This window comes from Emydura macquarii, unplaced genomic scaffold (genome assembly GCF_026122565.2).
Source record: "Emydura macquarii macquarii isolate MOO-44397 ecotype Brisbane River unplaced genomic scaffold, CSIRO-AGI_Emac_v2 contig_1390, whole genome shotgun sequence".
Taxonomy (NCBI): Eukaryota; Metazoa; Chordata; order Testudines; family Chelidae; genus Emydura; species Emydura macquarii.
In genome coordinates, this window is record NW_027131527.1 from 24,584,896 (window position 1) to 24,612,616 (window position 27,721).

General features: G+C 42.5%; 1 protein-coding gene across 3 annotated transcripts in view; it reads right to left on the reverse strand.

Annotated features, from left to right (window-relative positions):
• The window catches only part of LOC137156180 (adhesion G protein-coupled receptor A3-like), a 444,419-nt gene that overhangs the window by 167,336 nt on the left and 249,362 nt on the right, over nucleotides 1-27,721 (reverse strand). For all 3 annotated transcript variants that reach the window (XM_067552912.1, XM_067552913.1, XM_067552914.1), the window contains 3 exons: nucleotides 19,648-19,797; nucleotides 15,081-15,242; nucleotides 6,972-7,187 (listed from right to left, as the gene is read on the reverse strand). In XM_067552912.1, the coding sequence (XP_067409013.1) occupies nucleotides 6,972-7,187; nucleotides 15,081-15,242; nucleotides 19,648-19,797 (528 nt within the window). The remainder of the gene's footprint in view (nucleotides 1-6,971; nucleotides 7,188-15,080; nucleotides 15,243-19,647; nucleotides 19,798-27,721) is intronic.

A 27,721-nucleotide genomic window follows, 5' to 3' on the forward strand; every position in this document is an offset into this window, starting at 1 on the left:
CAAGTAAGAAAAACAGACAGGTACAGAATTTGATAAAGTGCATGCTCTATGTAACTTCTTGTGTACATGCATATTGGTAGACACCAATGATTACCTGCAAAAAAAATCCATAAAAACATAAGATTGGCCATATTAGGTTAGACTAATGGTCCATCTAGCCCAGTATCCTGTCTTCCAACAATGGCCAGTGCCAGATGCGTCAGAGGAAATGAACAGAACAGGGCAATGTATTGAGTGATACACTGTCGTCCAGTCCCAGTTTCTGTCAGTCAGAGTTTAGGGACATCTGGAGCATGGGATTATGTCCCTGATCATCTTGGCTCGTAGCCATTGATGGACCTATCCTCCATTAATTCATCTAATTCTTTTTTTAACCCAGTAATACTTTTGGCCTTCACAACATTCCCTGGCTATGATTTCCACAGGTTGACTGTGCATTGTATGAAGAAATACTTCCTTATGTTTGTTTTAAACTTGCTGCCTATTAATTTCATTGCGACACACCTGGTTCTTGTGTTATGAGAAGAAGTAAATGATACTCCCCTGTTCACTTTCTCCACACCATTCATGATTTTATAGACCTCTATCATATCCCCCTTAGTTGTTTCTTTTCTAAGCCAAACAGTCCCAGTCTTTTTAATCTCTCGTTGTGTAGAAGCTGTTCCATACCCCTAATCATTTTTACCACTCTTCTATGTACCTTTATGAATTCCAATACATCTTTTTTTGAGATGGGGCAACCAGAACTGCATGCAGTATTCAAAGTGTGGGCGTACAATGGATTTATATAGTAGCATTAAGATATTTCCTTATTATCTATCCCTTTCCTAATGGTTCCTAACATTCTGTTAGCTTTTTTGACTGCTACTGCACATTGAGCAGATGTTTACAGAATAGTGTCCGCCATGACTCCAAGATCTCTTTCTTGAGTGTTAACAGTTAATTTAGACCCTATCATTTTGTATGTATAGCTGGGACCATGTTGCATTATTTTGCACTTTTCAGCATTGAATTTCATCCGCCATTTTGTTGCCCAGTCATCCAGTTTTGTCAGATCCCTTTGTAACTCTTCGCAGTCTGATTTGGACTTAACTATCTTGAATAATTTTATATCATCTGCAAATTTGCCACCTCGCTGTTCACCCCCTTTTCCAAATCATTTACAAAGATGTAGAACAGCACAGGTCCCAGTACAGATACTTGGGGGACCCTGCTATTAACCTCTATCCACTGTGAAAACTGACTATTTATTCCTACCCTTTGTTTCCAATCTTTTAACCAGTTACTGATCCATGAGAAAACTTTCCCTCTTATCTTATCTTATTTACTTAAGAGCCTTTGGCGAGGGACCTTGTCAAAGGTTTTCTGAAAGTCCAAGTACACTATATCAACTGGATCACCCTTGTCCACATGCTTGCTGACTCCCTCAAAGAGTTTTAATAGCTTGGTGAGGCATGATTTCCCTTTACAAAAGTTGCGTTGACTCTTCCCCAACATATTGTGTTCATCTATGTGTCTGACAATTCTATTCTTTATTATAGTTTCAATCAATTTGCCTGGTACTGAAGTTAGGCTAACCGGTCTGTAATTGCTGGTATCGCTTCAGGAGTCTTTTTTTAAAAAATCAGCATTACATTAGCTATACTCCATCCATCTGGTATTGCGACTGATTAAATGATAGGTTACATACCATAGTTGTTAGGTCTGTAATTTCATATTTGAGTTTTTTCAGAACTCTTGGGTGAGCTGGTCCTGGTGACTTATTACTGTTTAATTTATCTATTTATTCCAAAACCTCCTCTATTGACACCTTAATATGGGGCAGTTCCTCAGATTTGTCACCTAAAAAGAATGGCTCAGGTGTGGAAACCTCCCTCACATCCACTGCAGTGAAGACTGATGCAAAGAATTCATTTTGCTTCTCTGCAATGACCTTCTCTTCCTGGCGTGATCCTTTAGCGCCTTGATCATCCAATGGCTCCACTGACTGTTTGGCAGGATTCCAGATTCTGATGTACTGATGAAAACTGCTGCTAGTTTTTATGTCTTTTGCTAATTGCTCTTCATATTCTTTTTTGGCTTGCCTAATTATACTTTTACATTTGACTTTCCAGGGTTTATGCTCTTTTCTATTTTCCTCAATAGGATCGGACTTCCAATTTTTAAAGGATGCCTTTTTGCATATAATTGCATCTTTTACTCTGTTGTTTAGCCACGGTGGCATTTTTTGGTCCTATTATAGTTTTCTTATGTAGGGAAATTTGAGCCTCTATTATGGTGTTTTTAAATAGTTTCCATGTAGCTTGCAGCCATTTCACTCTTATGGCTGTTCCTTTTCATTTCTGTTTTATTAGCTTCCTCATTTATGTGTAGTTTCCCTTTCCAAAGTTAAATGCTACTGTGGTGGGTCTCTTTGTTGTTCCCTCCCCACAATGATGTTAAATTTCATTACATTATGGTTACTATTACCAAGTGCTTCAACTATATTCACCTCTAGGACCAGATTCTGTGCACTACTTAGGACTAAATGAAGAATTGCCTCTCCCTTTACGGGTTCCAGGACTAGCTGCTCCAAGAAGCAGTCATTAATAGTGTATAGAAATTTTATCTCTGCATCCCATCCTGAGGTGACATGTACCTAGCCAATACTGAGTCAGCTAAATTCCCCATTACTATGTGGTTTTCTGTTTTTGTAGCCTCTCTAATCTCCCACAGCATTTCACAATCACTGTCATCATTCTGATTAGGTGGTTGGTAGTATATTCCTTCTGCTATACTCATTATTTAAGCATGGAATTTCTATCCACAGAAATTCTATGGTACTGTTTGAGTAATTTAAGATTTTTATTATATTGGACTATCTGCTTTTTTTCCACATATAATGACACCCCCCCCACTAGCGTGACTTAATATGTCACTCCTATATATTTTGTTCCCTGGTATTACTGTGTCCAATTGATCACCATCATTACAACACATTTCTGTGATGTCTATTATACCAATATTTAATACCAGGCACTCAAGTTCACCCATCTTGGTATTTAGACTTCTAGTATTTGTATACCAGCATAAAATTTGTCGGTATTTAGTTGCCTGCCTTCATATGATGTAATTGAATGGCACTCTTTTTCGTTTGAGTGTTTCTCTTCATTTCCTACCTGTACTTTATCAACTTCTATCCCTTCCTCTTTACTAGGATACAGAATATCCTCTTTAATAGATCCTCCCTAAAGAATGCATCTTTCCAAACTGTGTGCTTCTCTGCACCTGTCAGCCTTCCCCCAGCCCTTAATCATATAAAAACATCCATGTATGGATGCCCTTAAGCCACACAGATCCCTATGCCTAAAATAGTATCACTACTACATTCATTTGAAGAGATTTATGCATTTAAAAAAAATAATTGCTTTCATTGTTCATTTTTTCTGATTAATTTTCTTGTGGTTTCCTGATATTACTGAATAGAAATATGGATTTTATCTCTGTTCAGTGTTCTGTAGAATCATAGATGACTTAACAGCTGTGTTAAGATGCTACTGTGTAATGTATAAGTACAACAATAAAAGAACAGGAAGAATGTGATACTGAAATAAACCCTTCAGATGTCAAATAAAAAATATTCAGGAGACATTAGAAAAAAAAAGAAAAAGAAAAAAGTTAATCTTTTAAAGAATAATGAAACCTTGTATAGAATAATGTTCTTTATCCTTCAGAAACTTTATGCCATTTAGAATTGTTCATGTGTTTGAATATCCAAATCTTTCTTATTCTACATCAGTGTTTCTCAATTATATTTCCCCCCCGGAACCCTTGCCCAGCCATGCCAGACCCTCCGCCAAAAAGTCCAAACTATCTACCCCTTTTTGGTAGCGCGGTGAAGGCAGCTTTTGGTGGCGGGCTATCTGAGCCGTTTTCGGCGCCGCGATCAGCTGTTTTCAGGCGCGCGATTTAGGTTTATTTCGGTGGCATGGTTCCACTTTTTTGCGGAACCCTTCGACTTGTCCCGCGGAACCCCAGGGTTTCACAGAACACTATTTGAGAAACACTGTTCTACATCCTTTGGGCCCTGAGCCAGTAAACGCTTAAGCACTCATGTAACTTTACTGACAGGAAGTCAATAGTACTATTAAAATTACACACGTGTGTTTGAAACATCAGACCAAAGGATCACACAGTCACATTGAAGCATGGTGGGGGCAGAGTACCTTTGCATAAGGGCCATTCGCTGATTCTCAGCCTATGTGCATTTTAGTACATTTTTCACTATGTAGTTAAGTTAGTTTTATGCATGAATCTCAAACCCTAGTTAGCTATATAATTTAGAATGGCTCCTATAGAATGTACAGCATATGAACAAGCTGCACTTTTCAAAGTTTCATAACTTTGTTGAATCAAAACCAATGCTCACTAGAACACTTAAGGGCACTTTCTCCTTCTCACTGAGGCCTATTTCTATGCCAATTTTTAAGACTCAACCATTTTACATGTATCATTAGAGCTGTTTTGATTTGATTTTTTAATATCGCTAGAATTCTTTTTATAATAATAAAAGGAAAAAAGAGTATCTCCTCTATGTCCCTTGTATTTAAAAACCAGTTTTGCTCAATCTTTCTAAAACAGTTCAGCTTTGGACAGTGACCAAGGCTGGAGAATTTCCGCGTGAAAGGTTCTAAAAGTTATGAGTGACTGAAAACAGGGGGTTAGAATGGAAAGCATAATTTAACCTTACCTACTATACAGAGGTCACTTCTGGTCTCACAATAATACATAAACATTCAGTTAAGAGATGCTTGACTCATGCCCAGCTATAGTCTTTGAATTTACCACTGCATAGGTTAAAGGGATGCTGTCAAATTTAGGAGGGCCAAAATGTAACCTACTTTGTTATTTTTATTTGTTTAAAAAAAAATGGCAGAGACTCTGTAAAACAAATGCCTCAGTGCTCTTTTCTTCTGAAAAGGAATGATTGATTCCAGCAGCCCAGCACTCACGTGAAAAATATTTTTCACATGTGTTGGAAGGGAGATATATGTGTAAGGAAATGGTTTCATTTTCAAGGAGTTATTATAAACAACAGTGAAAAGAAAAATGAATGATAAAGTTATGAAAAATATCTTGACTGTTTCCTTTTAAGGAAGACTTGCTAGATTTGCACGACTTAGTTTGGTATCAAATTTAGCAGTACATTCTTGATAAAACTTTACATTTGGTTACAATTATAGAACAATAGGGTTCTAATGAACATTACGAAATACTCTGTTGCACCTGCACTTTAAAATATATTTTTGCCCACTGAAACTAGATAAGAAAATGCAAATTTGGATGGAAATTCTGACTTGGATGTTTTTCTTCTATAAACATGACAAAATATGTAAGAAAAGATTATAATGAACCCTTTATGCAGTGATGCACTGCCAACTTTTTATAAAAGGGCTTCAACCAAAATGTTCTGCCTTAGCCTGTGATAAATCTTGTGTGCCTGGCATATGTGAGGGATGAGGGACTGGGGAATCTATTTGTTTTCCCATTTAAAACAAAATGCTTCATCATAACCAAAGAAGGAGACCTCAGCACTTGGCAAACAAACTTCTATGGACTGCATTTACTGGAAATGTTTATATTTTGTTCCTGAAAAATATACAAAGCATGTTGATAGATTTATATATTTGAGGGCCAGAAGGGACCATTATGATCATTTTGTCTGATTTCCTGCATAAGATTGGACAAAGAACCTTACCGGTAAATTCTGTGTCAAGCTCATAACTTCTGCTTGAGTTACAGCATATATAGCATAGTGTTCAGTTTGTGTAGTTTGAAGTGTGTGTATATCTCTATATTGATAGTTTGTTTTGTAGGAAGGTGAAGGAGTATCAGGCCCTAGGGATCTTGCTTTTTTTCTTTTTAATTTAATCCCTGACATTAAATTCAACCTTGTGCATTCCAAGAGCAAAAATGTTGCTCTTCAGAAGCTTCTTTGTAAGTCATCCTTGATATAGATGGGGTTCCTCCCTCCCTGGATGCTGCTAAACTACCAAAGCTACCCAATCCTCCCTTCAATTTGGTGTCAGAATTTTTTCAAGGTGCTCCTGAGAGCTCCCTCCAGCACATCACGGCCATTACATAAGTTTCATCGAGGTTCGAAAGACAGCGTCAGGGAAATAACTGCAATCAAAGTACTCTCAGAGTTCAGTAAGCTTGTAATATTATCCAGAAAAGTATCATTTTGGAGTACTCAGCATTTCAAGGAATAAGCCTATTAAAATGAGATGCTGTTGGAAGATAACTAAAATTCAATTCTAGATCATTTGAATTTAATAACACACTCAACCAAATGCAAAATTTCCATGTCCTGATAAAAAATTTAATTGTTCCATTTCTTTATTTGATAATAATAGTGCATTATATTAAGAGGCTTATTTATTATTGTTTTCCTTAGGCTGTGCCAAAATTCCAAGGTAATGCTCTTCTTTTATATCAAGTTCTGGAAATAAGAAATGTAACAATTTAGTGAAGTAAAGATAATTTTTCTGGAAATGTCACCATCCATGCAAGCTTAACTCACCTGAGAGTTCCTTACTAAAACAAGTATTTTCCATTTACTTCAATGGGATTGTTCACATGTGTAGAGGTTTCCAGGATTGAGCCCATAAACAAAATATATACTCATTTCTGATTATATGTTGTATTTTTACATCATGCATGGAAACATTTATGCAATATCTGTAAACACAGCACTCCGGTATCAAGTAAAAATACGCATTATCATCATATTTAGTGTTAAATATTTAAGACCACTAACAATTTTCAATTACTTCTCTTATTAATCAATTCACAAGATTAAAAGCTCATATAATTATTTAATTTAATCAGTTGAATCCTGCAGTGATAGATTAGTAATATATTTTGAATACAAGATACAAATGAAAAATATCTATAAGAATCAGTTGTACACAACTGTTTATGCCACTTACTTTGGTAGAAAAATTCACCAATGAACCACTGAGATTGCCAGTGTTGCACTTAAAATTCAAATGTTGGTCTTGGTGATTGTCTGATTCCCAACTCCCCACATCATGGATCAGTGACCTGTCTGAATTTTCAGATACTTTCTGGAAGACAGTGCAAGTCACTCCTATGAAGCTAGATGGCTTGATCATAACGGCCTCCAGAGCAATATTAAGGGAAACCTGTCAAAACACATTGAGAAATTGGTATGTTGCTAAAATACTGTAAAGGGAATCGACAGTATAAAATATGCATTGTGCAGACACCTACACACATACACATATATATGAAAAAATAACTCAGTTAAACTGATCAAATTAACTGTAATTCTATAATAGTTCAGTGGTTTTGCTTGCACCTTTACTATGAGTACAATAATGATAGAAGAAAGAACATCAAGTAAAAGACTTGATGCTCCTTTCCCTTACGTCAATTTTATAACAGTGTAGCTACCCACATCAGTGGAGTTGCTCCTGACTTATAGCACAGTAAATGCAAGTAAAATAATGCATCTATTAGCAGTAGTGGTTATGTTAAATAACATCCAAGAATGTGCTCAGCACATCCCAACACAGATAATACAAATGAGGCCAGATCTTTATGCCCAGCTGTTGGCAACCAGCACTATTCAGGTATCTTGGCCACTTCCTGATTGTTAGCCCACCAGGCACCAGACAAGTCCCAATTAGTAATATGGAGCAGGATGAGAGTTGTTTTAAGTTACATAGGCTCCAGCAGCCTATAAAGGTCTTCTCTGGCAGTCAGGAATTGCTGGAGGGCATTTCTCTTGCCATGCCCGCTTTTCTTGGCTACACCCTCTACATAAAGACCTAAAGGAGGGAGATTCTCCTGTGGCACCAGTTATTGGTCAGTGTAGCCGGGAGGTGTGGCCTCCCTCTGAGACTGATGGGGAAGGAGAGCCAAACCCCCTGGGGGTGGAAACCCAGGAAGACAACACCAGGCCTGCTCACTCAGACAGGGAAGAGTGGCCAAGGGAGAAGGACGCCTCTCCCTTGGTGCTCAAGCCTAGGGCTGTGCCCAACATGAACCCAGAGGAGAAACTGCCGGATCTACCCATGGCATGGAGCCCTGCAGATCCAGAGAAGCTGCCTGAACCATACGAGCGGAGGGAGACCCCTGGACCATACAACCTGGAGGAAGGCCTGCCGGAGCTGCCTACTGTCTGGGGGCCTGAGGACTTAGAGGAACTACCCTCCGCAGAGGACCCCACATAGTTTCCGGACCTGCCGCCGATTGACGGTGAGGGACATGTGGGACTCCCGCACACCATCTACCCCAGCGACGCAGGGGGAGACGACTAGACCCAGGTACTCTAGGGAGAGGGTGGAAGGAAAAAGCCCAGGGAAGCCGACTACGGTCTGACTGAGCTGACACTCGCTGTGAGTCAGTGCGTTTTGGCCGGAGTCCCGCAGACCCAGTCCCGTCACTGACAGGACCCTGTGCTGGGACGCAGTGGAGACGGGTGGGCCTGCATCCCCTTTCCCACCTCGACCTGGGGTGAATGCCCATTGAGTGCCAGAACATGTCCCTTACTGCCTGCCACGCCCTGCCAAAGGCCGGGTATAGACTGCTTACTCGCCCTGCCAAGGGCTCAAGCCTGTGTGTGTTTGTCTGCCTGTCCTACAGAAGGGCCAGGCCATAGATGGCTGACTCGCCTTGTCCAGGGCTCGAGACTGTGTTTGCTTGCCTGCCTTCCAGAAGGGCTAAACGATAGGCTGCTTACTCATCCTGCCTGGGGCTCGAGACTGTGTTTGCTGGCCTGCCCTCCAGAGGGGCTAGGCGATAGACTGCTTCCTCGCCCTGCTGAGGGCTGTTTCCCACTGCCGGCCCGTCCCTGGCTGAGGGCCAGACCAAAGACAGCTGGCACGCCCCATAGGAGCAAGAGACTATTCCCCCAAAGGAGCGGCCTGAACTGAGTCTTGTCCTACCGAAGGCTGGAGGCGGCCCCTTTAATTTGGACTCCCCGAAGGGCATAGGCGCTGGGAGATGTGACCTCCCTCGGAGATTGACGCAGAGGGAGAGCCACCGGTGCCACCCCCTACAGGGGATCTTCTACAGTCAGTAACTCTGAAGTCAACCCCCACCCACTTTGATTGGCTGAGGCAACTCCATTTCAATAAAATGCCTAATACAGAAAACATGAAACATCCATACGTGTTAAATCTGATATGTATAAAATCCTGAACGTATACATATCCATTCTATGCTGTGCTGCTATACAAGGATAACATGGCCTTTTAGACACAGGCCTGGAAATCAGGGGAAAATATTATCCATGGTGCAATTTCCCTCTCATACAAAAGCTATTTTTATGTTTTTCATATTCTGGTTCACACACTGAAAATGGGAACATATGCACACTACAACTTCCACAGGTCAATCTAGCTCTGAAGTCATATGAGGCTTATAGTGGGCTCACATTTACTGATTGCAGTCAATGAAAGAGCACACAGTCTTTACTAGTCCTAGAGACAGTGTTTCATCTTTCATGACACAAAGTGGTAATTAATGATGATGGGGAAGTTTTGACAGCAGCACAGCTCCAAAAGAAAGCAAGTTTTCTATCCCTTGTTTTTTGTTAAAAAGGTATATTTGTGGCAGCAAAAAGAGTTTTGATGATTATTTATAGAGTAACAAAGGTGCATGTAGCACTTTATACATTTTTAATGGACCTTTGTCATTTGTGGGGCTGAGGTTGGCAGGGAACTTTTGCCCCTTAGTTTAGAAAAAGAATTCCAGAGTGGATTAGGCTCCGAGCATTCTCTGATATTCTTCAACCCATCAGGCAATCGTGTTTCACAATAAGACTCAACTCCACTCAGTACTGATTAGAGTGGGGTGAAACTGTCACATCGAACCCCAGCAAATTTGGAGCATGGTGCCAGTTCTGTTGAAGGGCAATGATTTTATTTTGCAGAACATTTTCACATGAGTTCACACTAGAGGAAAGTACTTTCTACATGGCTGGGGAGAAAAAAACCAAACCAAAACAAATTAAACAAAACTAACAAGTCAGGATTAATGCTGGATGGGAAACTGATTTCCTATCCCAGGAAAATATTTGAGATTTTGAAAATATCTCCTGTCCTGATTGGAATGAACAGCTGAATTTTTTTTGCTGAATTGATAGATCACAGTATTTCATTTTGGAAGCACTGAAATGTTGTATTCCTGAAGGGAAATATATGCACCAAGATCCTTGGATGCCCACCTGTTGAGCTGCAATGGAGCTGGGGACTCTGGAAGCCCTAGCCCAGCGGTTCCCAAAGTGTGGGTCACGACACCAGCTGGGGTGTCACTCTCAGCAGATGGGGTCATGGCGATCCGTCATTTTCCTTGCAGAGCATGACCTCGCATGCACAACGCATGAGAGGTCATGATGCATAGAGGACACCATTTTGCCCTGCTAACTGGCATCCTTTGCACAACATGACGTCACACACACCATACGTATGAGATCACACTGTGCAGAGGACACCATTTTGTAGAGCAAAATGGCATCCTCCATGCACTGTGACCTCACACGTAGGGTTCATGCAAAGTCCTAGTGTGTGGAGGATGACATATTGTTCTTCAAAATGGTATTCTCCATGTTGTCTGGGATCCTGGCAGGAAATACTTCATTAAAATGGGGTCATGCCGGCAGAAGGTTTGAGAACCCCTAGCACAGTGGTTCCCAACCTTTTTGGCTTGAGGGCCACAGATATAATTTTTACAGTCCTGAAGGGCCACAGCAGCAGCCCCCTGCACCTCTGGGGGAGGAGGCTGTCTCCCCGCTGATCTCCTGGTCAGAGTCTGGTCAGTATCACTACTGCTATTGGTGAGGGCAGCAATGAAACTGACAAGAAAAATGTCAATTTCAGCTCACTGTGGCCAGTCTTTGAAAGTCCTCCAGACCCCGCAGCTCCATGGCAGCTAACCTGGCGGGGCCTTTTAGGCTCCTGGCTTCTCCTCAGTCTGCTTGATGGGCTGAAGTGGAGCTGGGAGCCTGGAAGCACTGGCTCCTAAGTTCTGAAGCTCCCAACTCAGTAGACTGCCAAGGAGCTGATCAGGCAAACTGGAAGGAAACCAGGCCAGTTTCTGATGGCAACCTGACTGGCAGGCAGGTTTTGAAACCTGGGGTCTATTGGAAGTTAGTCAAAATCCAACCATTCCCACAAAATGGTTTGATTTCAATGAACTGGCAAATTCCAACGAAGACAGTTTTGTCAGCATTTTTCTGATGAGCAGTCTACTCAGGACATCATAGGCTTGGAGCCAAAAAATTAAATCCTCATTGTGAGGTGAGGAGGAGATATGGTGGCTTTGCTATCATTAGTTCCTGTCTTGCCAGCTTGGATTGCCTGGATTCTGTAATAAGGCAGGGGGGTGTCTCATGATAACTTTGCAGTGGCTGGTTTATCTGTGTGTGCTCAAAATGAAACTATAGTGTGTGGTAAACTCCTGTCAGCCACATGTGCTGCGGCCTCCAACAATGTCTTTTGCCCTGTAACATTAATGGTTAATTATAGCAGGAGCAGCAGCGTCCACAACAGTTAAGGTTTCATAATATTTCCATTTTAAGCCCTTGTTTTCAGTCGCTGCTAAATTTCTAAAACATTCACCTTTCCAGATTCTTTGAGTAAAAAGGATTCAGCCATTTTAGAACATAAAAGCAGATCTTTTCTCCATTATAAAAATATCCTGTGACTTTGTTTTGAACAGTCTTACGGCTGGGACAGGAGAGCTTTAAAACTGAAAAGAGGTTTGCCTGAAGAACTTTAGGTACCCTACACATATAGATTCCATGCTGTGCATAAAAGTTTCACTGGCACAAGTTATGCTTGTGAAAAACTGAAAAGATGTGGGTTCAACCCCCAGTTCTGCAAAAGACTTTCTGTGTAGATAAGTCATGTTGTGTCCCTTTGCCTCAGGTCTCTCTCTGTAAAACGGGAATAACAGTTGCCTACCTCATAAGATAATTTCATTAATGCTAGCTCAGATATTTTCAAGATGGAGGACGTCTAGAGAGAAGTAAATTCATTCAAAATAATGAACACTACTATTTTTATAAATAAAGTTTCCTACAAAACATATTCTCCATACTTAAAATATATTCTTGTAAATGCCATGCAGTTCTGAAGTATTCATGCCAAGCACAGAAAAAAAAATCAGTAAGGTACTGTACATGGTATGGTAAAGTATCCCAGTTCAAGGCTGTAGAACTTGATATATCATGGGCAAGGATAGGTGCAGAACAAAACTTTCCACCACCAAACTGCACTCCATCCATGCAATCATAGCAAGTCACAGTCAAAAAGGCAAGCATTTTATGGAAAACTGGCACGCTCATCTTTTTTCCAGGTGCTATAAATACAGAAAAGAATATAGTGTCCATGCACTTAACAGCAGGTCAGGGCAACACTCAAGAGGATGACAAAAATGGCTCCTTGGGCGTGCAGCTCAGGACAATGCCAAAGAGCACAAAGAATAAGCCTACAAAGGGAAAACTTCATTAACAATTAACCTGAAATACTCTGAGGGTTTCAGTGGGATTATTTAGAGAAAGATGTGAAAAAATATTACAGGAAAGGTTTTAACACTATTTTGTGCATTTCCTAAAATGGGCTGAGGAATTATGAGATGACGTTATTTCATGGCAAACAAGTTGCCAACAAGGTCATTACCTAGGTATATTTAGGCAGGATAATTTGCCTTTGAAAGCTACACGGTTATAACATGTATTGCAGACTATTCCGTAAATTACAGATACATTAGCAATGAAGCAGGTTTAATTTGGGTGTGTCAGGCTGGCACACTAAAATAAAAAAAAAGCTTTTTCACTTGTTTCTGACTCACTGGAAGAATTTAGTGTTCATAGGATTTTAATCTCTCTTTTTTACATAACAGACAGAAGAAGAGTTTCTTTTTCACTCTGCACTGTAATATTATTTGAAGGCATATATAATTTCCTACCTAAAATGCATTATTATGCATGGGATATAGCTATCTGAGATTTATGCATTTGAAAAGATGTAACAGATCATTCCGAATTTACAGAACAGTGTTTTGTTTACACCACCCTACACTGAGGGAGGCATGAAGAAATACAACCAATCTATTGCTCTAACTTTCAACTCGGGTTTGTTTGCCTTTGTGATCACCTGTAGTGTATGTGATTTGGAAAAAACATGTCTGTCTTCCCCAAAAATCGTTGCCGTCTAAGGAGTTTTTCACTAGATTTAGAAAGAAAATGGCCAGGTCCATGTCATACAATGGACAGATTTAGTAGGTGACTTAATTTTTCAGAAATTATATCTAAAACAGGTGGCCACTTCTAGCTCTTTGCAGTCTTACTCTGTTTAAAGAAACTAATGCAATTTCGATGAGTTAGTTTACTGGCTAATTGCTTGCTGGCTGGTCTCCAAAAGGAACAGAAGTTGTTTAGTATTGAATGAGACTACACAAGAAAGTCCACAGATTTGTTTATTTACAAGCTGCACTCAACTGTGCACTAAATCTCCTACAGAAAACAGTAAGAAGAAAAAAGATAGAGCACAGCTAATAAGTTAGGGATACAGATCTATAGCTTGCATAAAACAGAAAATTACTTTGGATAGGAATGTCAACATCCTCCCGAAGCAGTGACAAGAAAAATGACCTATGGAACTTGACATTTAAAATAAACCAGGAGTTTAGACACAGAGCATCCCCTTAGCTATTAAATAAAAAGTCAGCCCTGGAAAGGCACTTTATTGTATATATGTATTCTAAATATATACATACATAACAATGGGCATTGAAAGTGATTCTTTTCTATATATAACTATTCAAATTAACTGCTTTTTCCTTCTTTAAAGACAGACCAATCAGTTCCTCATGGAGTATAAATTGCAAGTGAAAAGATTGGCTATTCTAGGTCTTTCTCCTCTCAGGAGATGTTTATACTGAAATTAAAAACCCACAGCTGGCCCACGCTAGCTTACTCGGGCTTGGGCAAGGGTTGTTTAATTGTGGTGTAGATGTCCGGCTCAGTACTGCCCAGGCTCTGGGACCTTTCCACCTCTCAGGGTCCTAGAGTCCAGGTTCCAGCCTGAGCCTGAACATCTGCACTTCCATTAAACAGCCCTTTAGCCCAAGCCATGCAAGCTTGAGTCAGCTGGCACTGGCCAGCTGCCCGTTTTTAATTGCAGTTTAGACAAACTCGAAGTTGTATGTTGAAGGGGCTAAGAATATAGGCAGGCCATCAATGCCTATTTGTGGGTGTGCATGTGTGTTTGCAAATATGCACTGTTCTGTAACTAAAATTAACAGTGAATTCACTTTCAAGCAATATCCCCAAATAAATGCTGTAGATAACCGACCAAAACATGCAAGGTTTTGCAAGTTATTGGTTTTTCCTTTTTTAAACAAACCCAATAACTCTTTATATATTTCATTTAAAATTGTAAAGTGTTTCAATTTAAGCTTTGGATTTTAGTCAATTTCTATGATTTAAATATTGAAAAATTGACAAAACTATGCTCGGTTTCCCAGGGGTGAACTCGTGGGAGCTGAAGGCTGAATTCTCGATAGCAGGCCCATGCACCTACAATTTGCTCCCTACAGAAATAAGCTTAAACACAAAACTAGCTGCTTCCTTCACCCAGAGCAATAAAATGCATCTTTTTGGCCAGGTCTCTCTCACCAGTTTAAGCTATTAATACCTAGAATGCTCTCTGACAGCCATATTAAACGCTGCATGCCACGATGGAGCATGTTGTCTTATCCTCATTGAAAATGTTGATTGATCCAATCTGAGCCTTCTAAAATGAACCCAGATACCAACAGTGATGGGCAAACTGAAGTGAACACTAATACCGTATTTGAAGAACACCCCACAAACAAAGGGTCCTGTATAATAATAAATAGATAAATCATGTCATTTATTGAGCCTGTCAGCAATGTCAGATAAAGCTGTTGTATTTGTGTTCTTTCCCTGTCTTCCAACAGTACTTTAATGTATATAAAATGCTGATAGAAAAATGACAGCTCCAAACAACCCCAACAAAAATCTTTGTAATTTTATGATATACCTTTGATAAAACCTGAGTATTGTTGGTCAGCGTCTGATTTGTAATGCGCTCCACACACTGTACAATCCTGGTACAAGCTTTGTTTTCATTCTGGGCCATCCACAGCACATGGTCATCTACCAACATTATGTTGCTGGCAATTTCAACTATAGCATCTCCAAGCTGAAGGAAAAAGTAATTACAAGGGAAACTATTAGACCATTAAAATTTCAACAAAGAACATAAGAGTGCCACTGAAAGTAGGCACTTTATCTTACCTATGACAGTCATTTTAAGGAAACTAGTCATTCTATTAGATCATTACATTTAAACAAACACAGAGACCAAGGAGACAAAAGTGCCAAGTGATATCAAAGAAAATACTTTCTGATTCACTATTTAAATGTAATATCCCCACAATACTCAAGTATTTATTTATTTATTTAGGTATTTATTTGTGTATTTCACCATTTTGGTTTAAAGCAGGTCATGCTTTTTCCTATTAACTAAAATAAAGTAACACTCTCCATTTTGGCTTATTTATTACAAATATGATTATCTCTAGTTGATACTGTATTTTATTCGGCTCTACTCATTTAACATGTTCTACTCTACTGTTTGTCTTATTAATATGGGATGTTTATAGGTCTTATTTTTAAAGCATTTCAGTTCTCCTCCTACTGTCTCAGCCACCAAATCTTCCCTATGACATAAAATATTAATTGATTTCTTATGGATTTATCTCTTCCCAAATTAATTTTTTAAAACTAAATCTATTTGAGTTATACAAACCCAAGACAGTATTTTAAACAGATGAAGTATATTTTTTACCTGGATTTTGCTAAAAAAGGTGTAAAAATTCCATCACAATTCATATAAAACCAAACCAAAATTTACAAAAGCCAAAAACCAAGCAAACAAAAGCCCCCAGACTGTCTTGTTTTATGAATTATAATCCTTTTTCTTAAAACAAGAGATTACAATGGAAACAAGAAAACAACTGTAAGTGCTATAGTGAAACTTGCAATATCCTTGGATATTTTACAGCATTTTGTATAAGGAAGGAAATGCTCCATATGACTGAATACATGCCTGGCAACAGTCTCCATCAGAATTCTGGCAGTTTGTGAGAGTCTGACAAATTTCATCAGACAGCAGAGTGAATGATGCCCACAAAATGAACATATTCCTGGGATTCATATTATGGTACCCAAGATACAATCATTTTATATTTTGATGGGTACAGTGATTCATCAGAAAGCCTGAAATGCTTGACTTAGAAACACAATCAACTTAAAAACCCTAATTTCTGTCTGAAAAACATTTTTCATGATATCGTTATAAGTAATACCTACAATTACCATAACTGAAAGTGTTTTATGAAAACATATTTCTCTTTTTTACTTTGTGCATTTGACAGCATTTTGTGTAAAGTCAGTTTCACTCTATATATAGGGAATGAGGGCCTCATTTTCAAAAGCACTGAGAACTCATAACTCAATTGAAATTAATGAGAGTTGCAGATCCTCAATACCTCTGAAAATCAGGTCCATGGTCAATTTATACTTTTGTTTGCTTGCTTCTTTTTATGGATATTGCAGTAGTTCCAGGAAGCCTGTTAAGATCAGAGTCCCACTGTCCTACAGACCTTAAAGGAGTCCCTGCCCTAAATAGCAAAAGTGAAGAGAGAAACACTTTAGAAAATGTTATTGTAATAACACTCCAAGGATTTCATCTCAAATTGAATCAATGATGCAATGGCTTTTTTTTTTTCTTTTTTTTTTGGACTTTTTACTTTGAAATGAAAATATTTAGTTTTTTGGAAGTTCTTAAACTTAATTTTAATCGGATTACAAAGTAATATAATCCTGTAAATGTATACAGCACTTTTCAAAACACAGAGATATGGTATCCCAAAGAGATTACCAGTCAACTCTGACAAAAATGATGCATGGAAGACCGATTACAATCAGGGGCAAAAAAATAACTAAAACCATTTCAACAGAGAAAGATGTAAATTAATATATGTGGGAATATAGTTCAAAGTACAGATATTCAGTAGAAAGAAGAAACATTGAAAGCAGCAATATTGAGACTTCAGAGATGGCAGACATTAAGAAATTTGACAGGAGTCTGCAGTGCTAATAGTTACTGAAAAAGCCAATGCAGCTTTAAACTTTACATACAGCACTCTCACATTAATGGACAGAGATATAATGGGTCCAATAGCTCTTTTGCAACTCTACCTGAAATATTATATTAATTACTGGTAAACTAATTACTAGAAGATTATTGACAAATTCAGTTACTGATACTGAAGAGTAATAAAATGATTAGGAGACTGGAGGCAATGATTTATGAGAAAAGATTAAGACATATAGCTCAGCTAAGCAGGGAGGAGGATAGCCGCCTATAAAGAAATAAAAGGCGGGAAAATCAGGGAGAGGAAGCAATTGTTTAGCATAACAAAATGTGCTAACTAGAAGTAATCAAGAAAATTTGGGCTGAATGTAAGCACATCTTCCTGACAGTGAGATGTACTAGTCTGTGAAATTATGCCCCAAGAGAAGCAGTGAAAGCCCTATCATTTGGCATACTTGATACCAAATGGGACAACACAGAAGTAAATTGTGCAGTAGGAAACAAACCTGCAGTGGCTGCAATACAGAATCAATGATCTAACTGGTCTTTTTCTGCTCTAGGCAAGATTGCAACGCAGAAGTTGCACCAATTTAACTAAAATCGGTTTAAAAACAGTGCAAAACTGAGAACCCACTTATATTAGTTTGCAAGTGATTTATATCTGTTTAGCTTGTAATATGTCAGTTGGAAGCTGCTGTGTGTCTGCACAGGAGTTTGCACTGTTTAACTAAATCAGTTTTAAACCATATTTAGTTAAACCTCTGCAACTTCCAAGTGTAGAAAAGGCTGCTGATTCTACATGACAAAAGGAGAACAGTTCAGGTATTCACATTTTTTTTATACATCGCTAGTGAGATTAAAGCTTGAAAGCTGGAAGCTGTTCCACGCACAGGGAGAAGCATGGAAGAAAAAGTATGTCATCACTGCAAGTGAAGGTGTGATTGTAATACAGGTAGGCATAGCTATGCTAGCTTTAATCTAGCTAGCGTGGGTAGCAATAATAGAGAAGATGTGGAAATAAGTACATATTGAGCATCCCTGGTGGGCTTATCTTTAGGTGCCCAGCCCAAGTACAAGTCCATGCCACCACATCTTCTCTATTCTTGATACTCTGGGTTCGCTAGATTAAACCCAGTACAGGTCTGCCTACCCATGCTAAATCACATCTTCACCTGTAGTGAAGGCATATGCAAAATGTGAAGCTGAAAGTGGGAGCAGTAAGGAGAGAAGGTGAAGACAATAAATGGTGTGAGGGGTTATGAAAGAACTGGTGGAGAAGCAACGTGTGATGAGGGGTGTAGTTGTGTGAATGCTTTGATAGTGAGGTCCAGGAGTTTGAACCTTATGTAGAAGGAGGTGCAAAGCCAATAAAGAGATTGGAGCTGGTGCTGATTTATGTAATGAACGATACATAAAGCACTAGTACCAAAAGCAAAATCAAAGGATTTTTAAAGAGAGCGATAACTATGAATAAGACTGATTTTTTTGTCACAGAATTTTTTTTTTTTTTTTAAATCAGCATCATCATCATATTTGGATTCTGAGCCAGGAGGCTAAAATGCAATTGTAGCTTTGAAATATGACTCTTGGAAGCATTTAGCATGCACTTTATTTCTGGCATATGATGATGAAATTAAAGTTGAAGGCATTCTCAAAGTGGCACTAAAATGTTAACTATTCCCAACCCCAAAGACAGAATGAAATGAACAATGCCAAACCAAAAAAAAAACAAACAAAAAAAGTCTTAATTATAACTATCACGTGCTTAAAAATTACAGATTATGAAATCTTTATGCAAGCAGTTACTCTGAAAATTAACAGTGAAAACTTTCATGAATATCATTGCTGTTCTCTGTAAAAAACTATTTTCCCCCTTGGGGTTTGCATAACTCTTTGATTACATTTCCTTGTAAAATGTCATCCCCTGTGTTAAAAGTTTCTATAGAAAGTTATACTTAGAGGCATTTCACATGAAGCGATACACACACTCTTAACTCTTCACAAACACAGTGAAAATATCCTCCCTGGTTATTCTGTGAATAATACAGAACAAACAAAATAAGCATTTGTGACACTCAGTCATTGTCAAGAAAACATCCAAATGGAGCAGCACTTAAAGTTACTTCCAATACTTTTATCCATTGTATAATTTAAAATGACACGAAATAAAGGAAATGTGTGTGCATGCTAAAATATTTTGTTCCAAAGCAGCAATGGCTCCATCAGGCAGATGAGGAGGCTCAATCATCCTCTTAGACACTTTGCAACCCATTAATTTTTTTTGTACAATTTTGTACAAATCAGAGCAAATGCATTCACAAGAGTATTAAGCAATTCTAGAAGCTACACTGCAATGTGTATTAAAAATAGGACCATACCCTAAATGTAAAAGTACATGATTTCAATTTTAAATGGTAGATTATTCAGTATTCAAATGTTGTCTTACATCTTTGACTTCATCCGCGATGGCTATTAACTTTTCCATTATGTAAGCCAAATATATAATATCCATCTTATCTGCGAAGTTGGAAGCACCTCTTGTGTAGGCTGTAAGTTGGTGGGAAAATTCAAGAGCATTGGTGGCGTTGACATGCATCTGGAAATACAGCAGAATTGTTACTTGTAATATTCAGCTTTGGCTTTTATCCCCCTTTTAAAATTTCCAAGGCTACATGATTTGTTTGATGTGTACCAATTTAGGATTTGATCCTTCCAAAATCTTGCACACATGAATAATCCCATTGATCTAAAGTGAAGCATGTGTACAAGTCTTTGTAGGATTAGGGCTTTAGTCAGATGACTCCCACTAACATGGAACCATACAGCTAAGAATTGATACACTGCACTGAATCAGGACACCCTGGAACCTGTGATTTTTCTCTCATATACACAGCTGTAAATCTGAAATAACTTTTGACTTCAATGGCGTTTCTTTGGATTTACACTAACAGGAGGTGACTAGGATACATGGTTCTCAGAGTCTTGATGTCATGAAGTCTAAGTTTGCAGAAATTTAGCTAATACAGTAAAAATCCATTTAAAAGAAGAGGGATACTTTTTGTATTGATATGATAGGGCAAGTGTTCATTTCATAATATTTTCTACAAAGACAGCTACTTTCTTATCAGCTACAGGAATGTGGAAAAGTCACACAGGAAATTAGAGAGAACATTAACATTTCCATTGATTTTACTGACAAAATTCCACAATCCGATAATGGAATTCATATTTCCAGATTGTATTTTCTGGCTCTGTTACGAAAACATGCTCTTTTACATTTTAGTTTAACTCTGATATTTTAATTCACTGTCTTTCTGATATAATTCATTTGAAGAAGTCCAAAGGGAAGAAGAGGCAAGAGATCAAAGAGCAATTCTCTTCTTCCCCCTACACCTTTTCATGGCACTGTTTGTGTCAAAGTTAAGTATCATCCCATCCTGTCTTCTTTTTGTTAACAAGCTAGAATTAAAGGGGAATTTTGCAGAAAGTGGCTTTACCAGATACAGAGGAAAAATATTTAGGCTTACACATTTAAGCCTTGCACTGAGAACAATGGAATGGAAACAACGGCCCACTGTATACTAGTAACTTTTTCAGACTGAAAGCAGAGTTTATTATTGGTATTATTTATGCAGCACTATAGGTCTGCATCAGTAGAAATGCTCCCTGCCCCAGAAAATATATAATCTAAAGGTCTGATCTTGCTAACTGCTCAGCAACCTTAATTTCCAATGGAATATGTGAGATGGGGTGCTCAGCATCTTTCATTAGACTTTCTGCAATTTATAGCATCAACTTAAGCAAACACAAGGAAAGAAAACAGACAAAGCAGGTGGGAGAGAAAGGTAGGATGAGGGTTTCAACAAACCAAGATAATGTGACTTGAACTGTTATGCTGTGTGCAGCCAACACACTTAGGTTTGTATGTATGAATGTATTTATTTCAAAGGGAAGCAGGTGACAAAAGTGAAAGAGAAGCCATAGGAGTGGAGCTGTGGTGGAAATCTAGCCAACAGAAATAATTTCAGGCTAGGTAGGGTAGACTGGTGCACTAGGAAAGGGAGGCTGTTGTCACACATCAGGGACAGCGTATGAAAGGAGTGCATCAAAGGAGACAAAGGAGGAGAGTGGTGGAGTGAAAAGAGTGTGCTGAGCATTGAGGCATGGACTGGGAGGGCAGGGATGAGGGCAGATATGGAAGCAGGTGCAGAGTTGTGCAGTTCCACCCACCGTCCTCCCTTCCATAGACTTTCCTGCTCTCTCCCTACACCCCTTTCCCCATCTCACCTCACCTTTCCTTCTCCAAAAGAAAGGATTTGGCTTGTGCCCCTGAGTGACCCCTCACTTCCAGTGCCTTCTGACCTATTAACAGAGGTGGGGAAAAATTTTAGGGCATCTAGTTTATTCACTAAAAAATGCAGTTTGTCAGTCCGAAACTATTTGCAAATTTAATATGAATTTGCCAGATACTTTCAGTCAAATTTTTTTGGGACTTTGATGCTATTCACAAAACGACTGGAGGCGGAGGAGGCGATAGCAGCTGCATCCCTCTTATATCCTTTAATCTAGTGGTTAGGATGCCTAGCTGGGATGTAGGAGACCCCATTTCAAATCCCTACTCTGAAAAAGGGTTTTAAAACCTTTTCTGCCCCTCCTAGCTAAGTGCCCTAACCAACAGGCTACAGGGTATTCTGTGGAGGGTCTTTTACAATCTCTACTGTTGAAGCTGTTCCACTTTGTAAATAATTAAATATTTATTGGAGCAGGGACTTGAACTTGGGTCTCCCGCTTCTCTCCCTGGGCCAATAACAAATCAAGGGAGTGAGAATGACTCTATAGCTGTAGGAATAAAACTGTAATTGTAACCCTGTAGATTAATTCATAGCTTTTAATTCATACCCTTATTTGTGTCAACCTCTATATGGTTATTATTGAAATCGTGTCCCCAGAATGTATATCACCATCTCACAATTTTGTCTGTAACATTTGAACTTCTCTCAGTCATACTCCATATTGTGAATATAAAACCCCATTTTGACCCTATGTTCTCCATCTTGTGTCAAACTCTTTCTAAAGCTTTAGATGAATAAGATAGTTATCTGAACAAGGTATGAATGGAGGGTGTATGTGCATGTGAGTCAGATCCAAACTGCCAGTTTGTCCTGATGAAGTGTGGAGTCCACCCTAACGGCTGAAGAGTGTGAACACATCCCTAAAAAGCAAAAGAAGAATCCACCCCAGAAAACAAAAGAACAAACAATCAAAAACACCAAAGAACGAGCTGAAAGTCACGTCTGCTATTGTACCAGCAATCAATGGTCACAGAGAAGCGACGTGACACAGCCAAACTCAAAAACCTATAAAAGACTGGGTGAGATTACAAGGCTTTGGGGGAAAAAATAACGTTCTACACATCATCAAAGAAGAGCGTTGGTGCGCGCCCGACAAAGACCCTGCTCTCCTTGTGCCCAGCTTCCCTGGCCAGGTAGCTGCCACGAGCCACAAACTCCAGCAATGGACCTAAGCTACAACCTCAAGCCACGATCAGGACTGGTAGCTATATATAACTATAGAATGTTTCCTGGTGCGTTTGGGTGCGTGTATGCGTGTGTGTGTGCGCGCGCATAGGCTTAAGCTAGTTACTAATTTAGTTTCTGTTAATAAATGCAGCATACTGCCTTTTCCCCTTGAAACAGTCCCGAGTGCTTCATTTTGCACAACATAGCCGGGTGGTTACGACACTCACCTGGAGGAAGGAGACTTGTATTCAAATCCCTGCCCCAGAGTGACGATTTGAACCTGTTTCTCCTATAGCCCAGATGAATGCTCTTATCACAGTAAAGGTCGAGGGTGGGGGGGATAACACTTCCCATTCCCCAATTTTGTGATCTAATCCTTTGAAATTTTCAGAAACATAACATTTTGGATTAATGAAACATTTTGTTGGACACACAACAGACTTTTTTGATTCACTGAAATTTCCAAAAAAATCGGATTTAGTTCAAGCCAAACCAATTTTTTTTTCAGTTTTTTGGAACTGCCACAGAACCAAAATAATTAGATATAAAGTGTGATAGGGTCAGACTAGATGGCTACCGGAGAGTGCTACTATTTGAGATCAGGGGAAGTGATCTCTTCCATAAGGGGAGGAGCCACTGGACCCGTGACTCAATTGATTTCAGGGGATGACTAATGAGAAAACAGGAAAGGGCATGAGGATCAAAGGGTCAAACGGAGGGAACCGGAAGGGAACACCGAGCAGAGAACCCCGGCCAGCGCCCACTTCTCCTGGAAGGCATCTGGGGAGCCAGTGCCCAGAGGAACTCTGCCAGGATGCATGAACAGATGGAGGAACGGAAATAGGTCCCACAGTTGCAGAGCACCCTGAGCCGGCCTCCTCTCTCTGGTGTTATAGATGGCCACCTTGGCCAGCGCTAGGAGGAGGTTGACGACGAGGTCCCACGACTTTGTGGGGCCCCAGATGGGGTATGCACAGAGGAGCCGGAACAGGGGCTACAGCCTGGCGCACATGAGATAGACGTCCGCCAGGGTCTCCTTACACCGCAGAAGGGGCAGGTGTCAGGGCGATGAGTGAACCACGCCAAGTACATGCCCGTGCTCACGGCTCCATGAAGGAGCCGCCAACCGATGTCCTTGGTTGGCTGCGGGGTCAGGGTGGAATAGAGACTGGCCCACCAGGGGTCCTCGCCCTCCATAGGTGGTATCAGGTCCCACCATTTGGTGTCTGGGCAGGACACGAGGGCAAGGAAATGAAGGGTGTGGAGCACGAGCGTGTACAGATGGTCCCTGGGCACAGTTTGGAAACGGACCAGCTGAAAGTCTAGAAGCTGGCTTGGTGCATGGGGAGAGGGCAGTCAGGAGGCACATGGGGCTGGGGCCCAATAAAAAGCTCTGGAGGACTAGCACTGAGGGGGGCAGGGAGCGCCCTCTTGCAGGACCCGCTCGAGGTAAACCCAAGCAGCGGGAATCAAAACTGAGGTCTTCGAAGAACTCGGCCAGAGTGAGAGGTAGCTGCAGCCAGTCCCAGTTGCCCACACTGAGTATGGGGAGTTTGTTCCAGAGCACCTCGCAGGTGGTGGCTTCAGTCAGATCCGGGAAGAAGAGGCTAGCGTAGAAGGCCCTGGCCCTTCCATGCGTCTCTGCCGGATCCGCGAGGGGGACGCCATCCTCTGCTAGAAGGCAGGTGACATGCTTTTTGGCTCCCCTCCATTTCTCCGTATAGAAGAAGTGGGAGCCGCAATCCATCTCCAGAAGGAGACAAATGCGGGATCAAACAAAGGTGCCCTGAGCCCGAAGGACTTTGAGGGCCCGGAGTGTCTCCAGTTTCTCCCGGCACATTCCGCAGAGGGATGGATCCCTGGGGCTGGCAGCCAGATGCCTCTCCAGCTCTAAGACCTCCTGCTCCAGCTGCTCTATCCCAACATTCCTCCGCTGGCTAGCCCCCTGAGTGTAGTCACGGCAGAAGAGCCAGGCGTGCACCTTCTCCACATCCCACCAGCACTGCGCTGAGGGAAAGGTGTGCCTCTGCCCGCACCAGGGAAGCCAGAACTCCCCAAGGACACCACAAAGCCAATGTTCTCCAGCAAGCTGTTAAAATGCCAATAGGCCAGCCCTGGCCTCTCCGCCGTGAGAGAGGCCATCATGGTCACCTATACAGTGATCTGAGAATGAGGCATGCCAGATGCTGGAGGAGTGGGCCCACGAAAGATGGTGATGTGATAAATAGGTGCGGTCCAATTGGGAGGGATGCGACCAATCATCCCTCACCTGGACAGAGGTGAAAGTAGTGACGTTGTCTGGGTGGTGGTTGCACCAGACGTCCACCAGGGAGTGATAGCGATGATTTCCGGAGGATGGCTGCGCAGCCTGGCACTGCTCGGTTCCCGTGTGGTCCTGTTCTTTGAGGGTGGTGTTTCTTTGAGGGTGGTGTTAAAGTCCCCGCCCAGGACCAGGCACTCGTGAGGATCCAAGGTACCAAGGAAGGCAGACGCGTGCTGGAAGAAACGCATCTGCTCCGGGCCCAAGTTTGGGGTATAGATATTGACCAAATTCAATACTAGCCCCTCCCTATGGATCCAGAGGTGCAACAGGCTACCCAGCACAACTTTGGCAACCCCCAGCACCTCAGGCAGTAGGTCAGGGGAGAACAGGGTGGCCATTTCACCCACGTGGGTGGAGAGATGACTAAAAACCCCTTGTCCCCCACTCCAGCCGCCAGCTGGCCTGGGCGGCTGGATCCGTATGGATCTCCTGCAGCGATATCACAGAGTACCCTCCTTCCTGAAGGAAGGAAAGCACCTGGCACATGCAGAGACCCAACCTACATTCCTGGGCATTTAAAGTGGCAAAGGTGGTTGGGGCCATGATGAGGTCTGGGGAGGATCCTCAAGGGCAGGAGTGCTGGAAGCCCCCATCGGGCCCCACAGAAATCCGTGACTGAACCCAAAAGTAATTAGGGAGTCACAGAAGCCGTGGGCCCACTGGTAGTCTGCAGCATCCTGCTTCCCGGTCCCTTTGCCCTCCCTCAGTATAGCCCTCATGGTCCGGAGGAGGAGGTGGAAGTCTCCCCAGTGCTGCAGGATGAGCTGCACCATGTCCCTGGCCCCTCAGGAGTCAGCCAGGAAAGCATGCAACTCAACCGGCAGCGTAATGGGGTCCAGGGTCAAAGGATCCCGTCTCTTCCGGCCAGGTCCCTGTGGCAGCCCCACAGCCAGCCAAGACAGGCAGACATGGCGCTGATCCCAGATGCGGCACCAATGTTGTCAGTGCTATGCTGCCCGGCTCAGCCCCTGGCACAAGGGACGGTGACAAAGGGAAAACAGCAACCCCTGGTGGAAGGGGGACCACAAATGCCACCTCCCGGGAGTCAGTGGCTGGAAGGGGAAATGACACAACCCTGGGAGTGGCAGCAATATGGGTGGCGGATGGGGAGGGGACAGGGGTAATACTAAGGGCATCAGGGTCAGGGCTGGGATTAGGGGCCCCAGTGTCTGAGCCACTGGGGTGCGGCTCCACTTGACCCGTCACGGGGGTCAGGGGCATGGTTCCAGGGTGTGGACCCTTGCCTATGCCAGGCCCAGGCACCACGATGGACTCAGAGCCCGGGGCCACAGCTGCGGGCAGGGGGAGACACGGGTTAGGGTCATCGGGAGGGGTTGGAGGGAGCTGCCCTGCCTGGAATGGGAGCATGGGGCCCGGCTGTTTGGCGCTGTCCATCACCTCAAGAGGCTCGGCAGCCGCAGGTGGAGTGCTATCGGCAGCTGGGCAGGGGGAAGGATCTGGGGGTGACCTGGAGGTGAGGGCGGGAATAGTGGTCTGGGGAAGGGAGGAGATGGGAGGAGGAGGGGGCGGCGCAAGAAGGTCGCCACCCAGATCGAGGCCTGCTGCCAGGGGGTCGTCCTCCCCCGGGTGACCGGGATCAGACCCAGAGCCTCGATCTCCTTGAAGATGGAGCCAAAGTCCCCCTCTGCCGCCACAAGGGCAACCCTGCCGGAAGCCGAGGCAACAATCGTCTCAGCGCCGACGGGGAGCGCAGATGGCAAGGCGGCAGGGGTGGCTCCCTCCGAGGCCTCCCCAGGGAGGGAATCTAAAAGGGCCTCCAGGACAGGGGCTGTACTGCCCTTCTTCACTGCTACGACTTCCTCCTCAACTGGCATCTCCCACTGGACCTCGCTGGGGGGCGTGGCAGAGGCCCTGTCAGTAGCAACCCCCCGCAAAGACTTTTTGGGGGGTTCCCTCCCCATTTGAGATGGCAGGGAGGTTCTGGGCCTTCTTGTGCTTGTCACGCTTCCCATCAATGAGCACCCAGCACTCCAAGGTGTTGGCGGAGGGCTGGTCAGCAGGAGCAGGGCCAGACAGCAAGGACAATCGTGTCAGGTGTCGAGGGGACAGGGTGGGGCGGCAAGGGGACGGGAAACCTCCCCCTGGGGTGAGCCCTCTCCCAGACCTGGGACCAACCCAGCCACCCTCTCCTCCATGGGCCCCGCCCCAGAACTCTCTGAGGCGGCAACGGGACCCACGCACTCATCTAGGAGCAATGGGGGGCTGCCCCCACATCCCAAGCGGTGGTGGTGATGGGCACAGGAGGAGGAGAAAGGGAGGCCACAGAGGCTGAGCGCTCAGGGTTGCTGGTGGTGGCAGGGCCGGCGCCCACTGGGACCTTGGTGGGCTCAAGCGCTCTTCTGTGCCAGGTCAGGGGGTAGTCCCTCTGGACGTGCCCCGTTGCCCAGCAGAGGAAGCACTGGGACTTCCCTGGGGAATAGTGGATCTGATACTGGGCCCCTTGATGGGGTACCAGGAAGGACACCTTGAGGGCCTCCCCATCATGCGCCACCCCTGGTGGCAGCTGGATCTGGACCTGCCGACAGTAGGATAAAATGTGATGGAGGGCGGGGTCCTTGCAGCCCAGCGGGAGAGGGCTGATAACAGAAGTAGCAGCAGATTCCAGCTGGCCAGGAAAGGTCCCATACCAGTGGTAGTAGCAGCAGTGGTGGGACCAC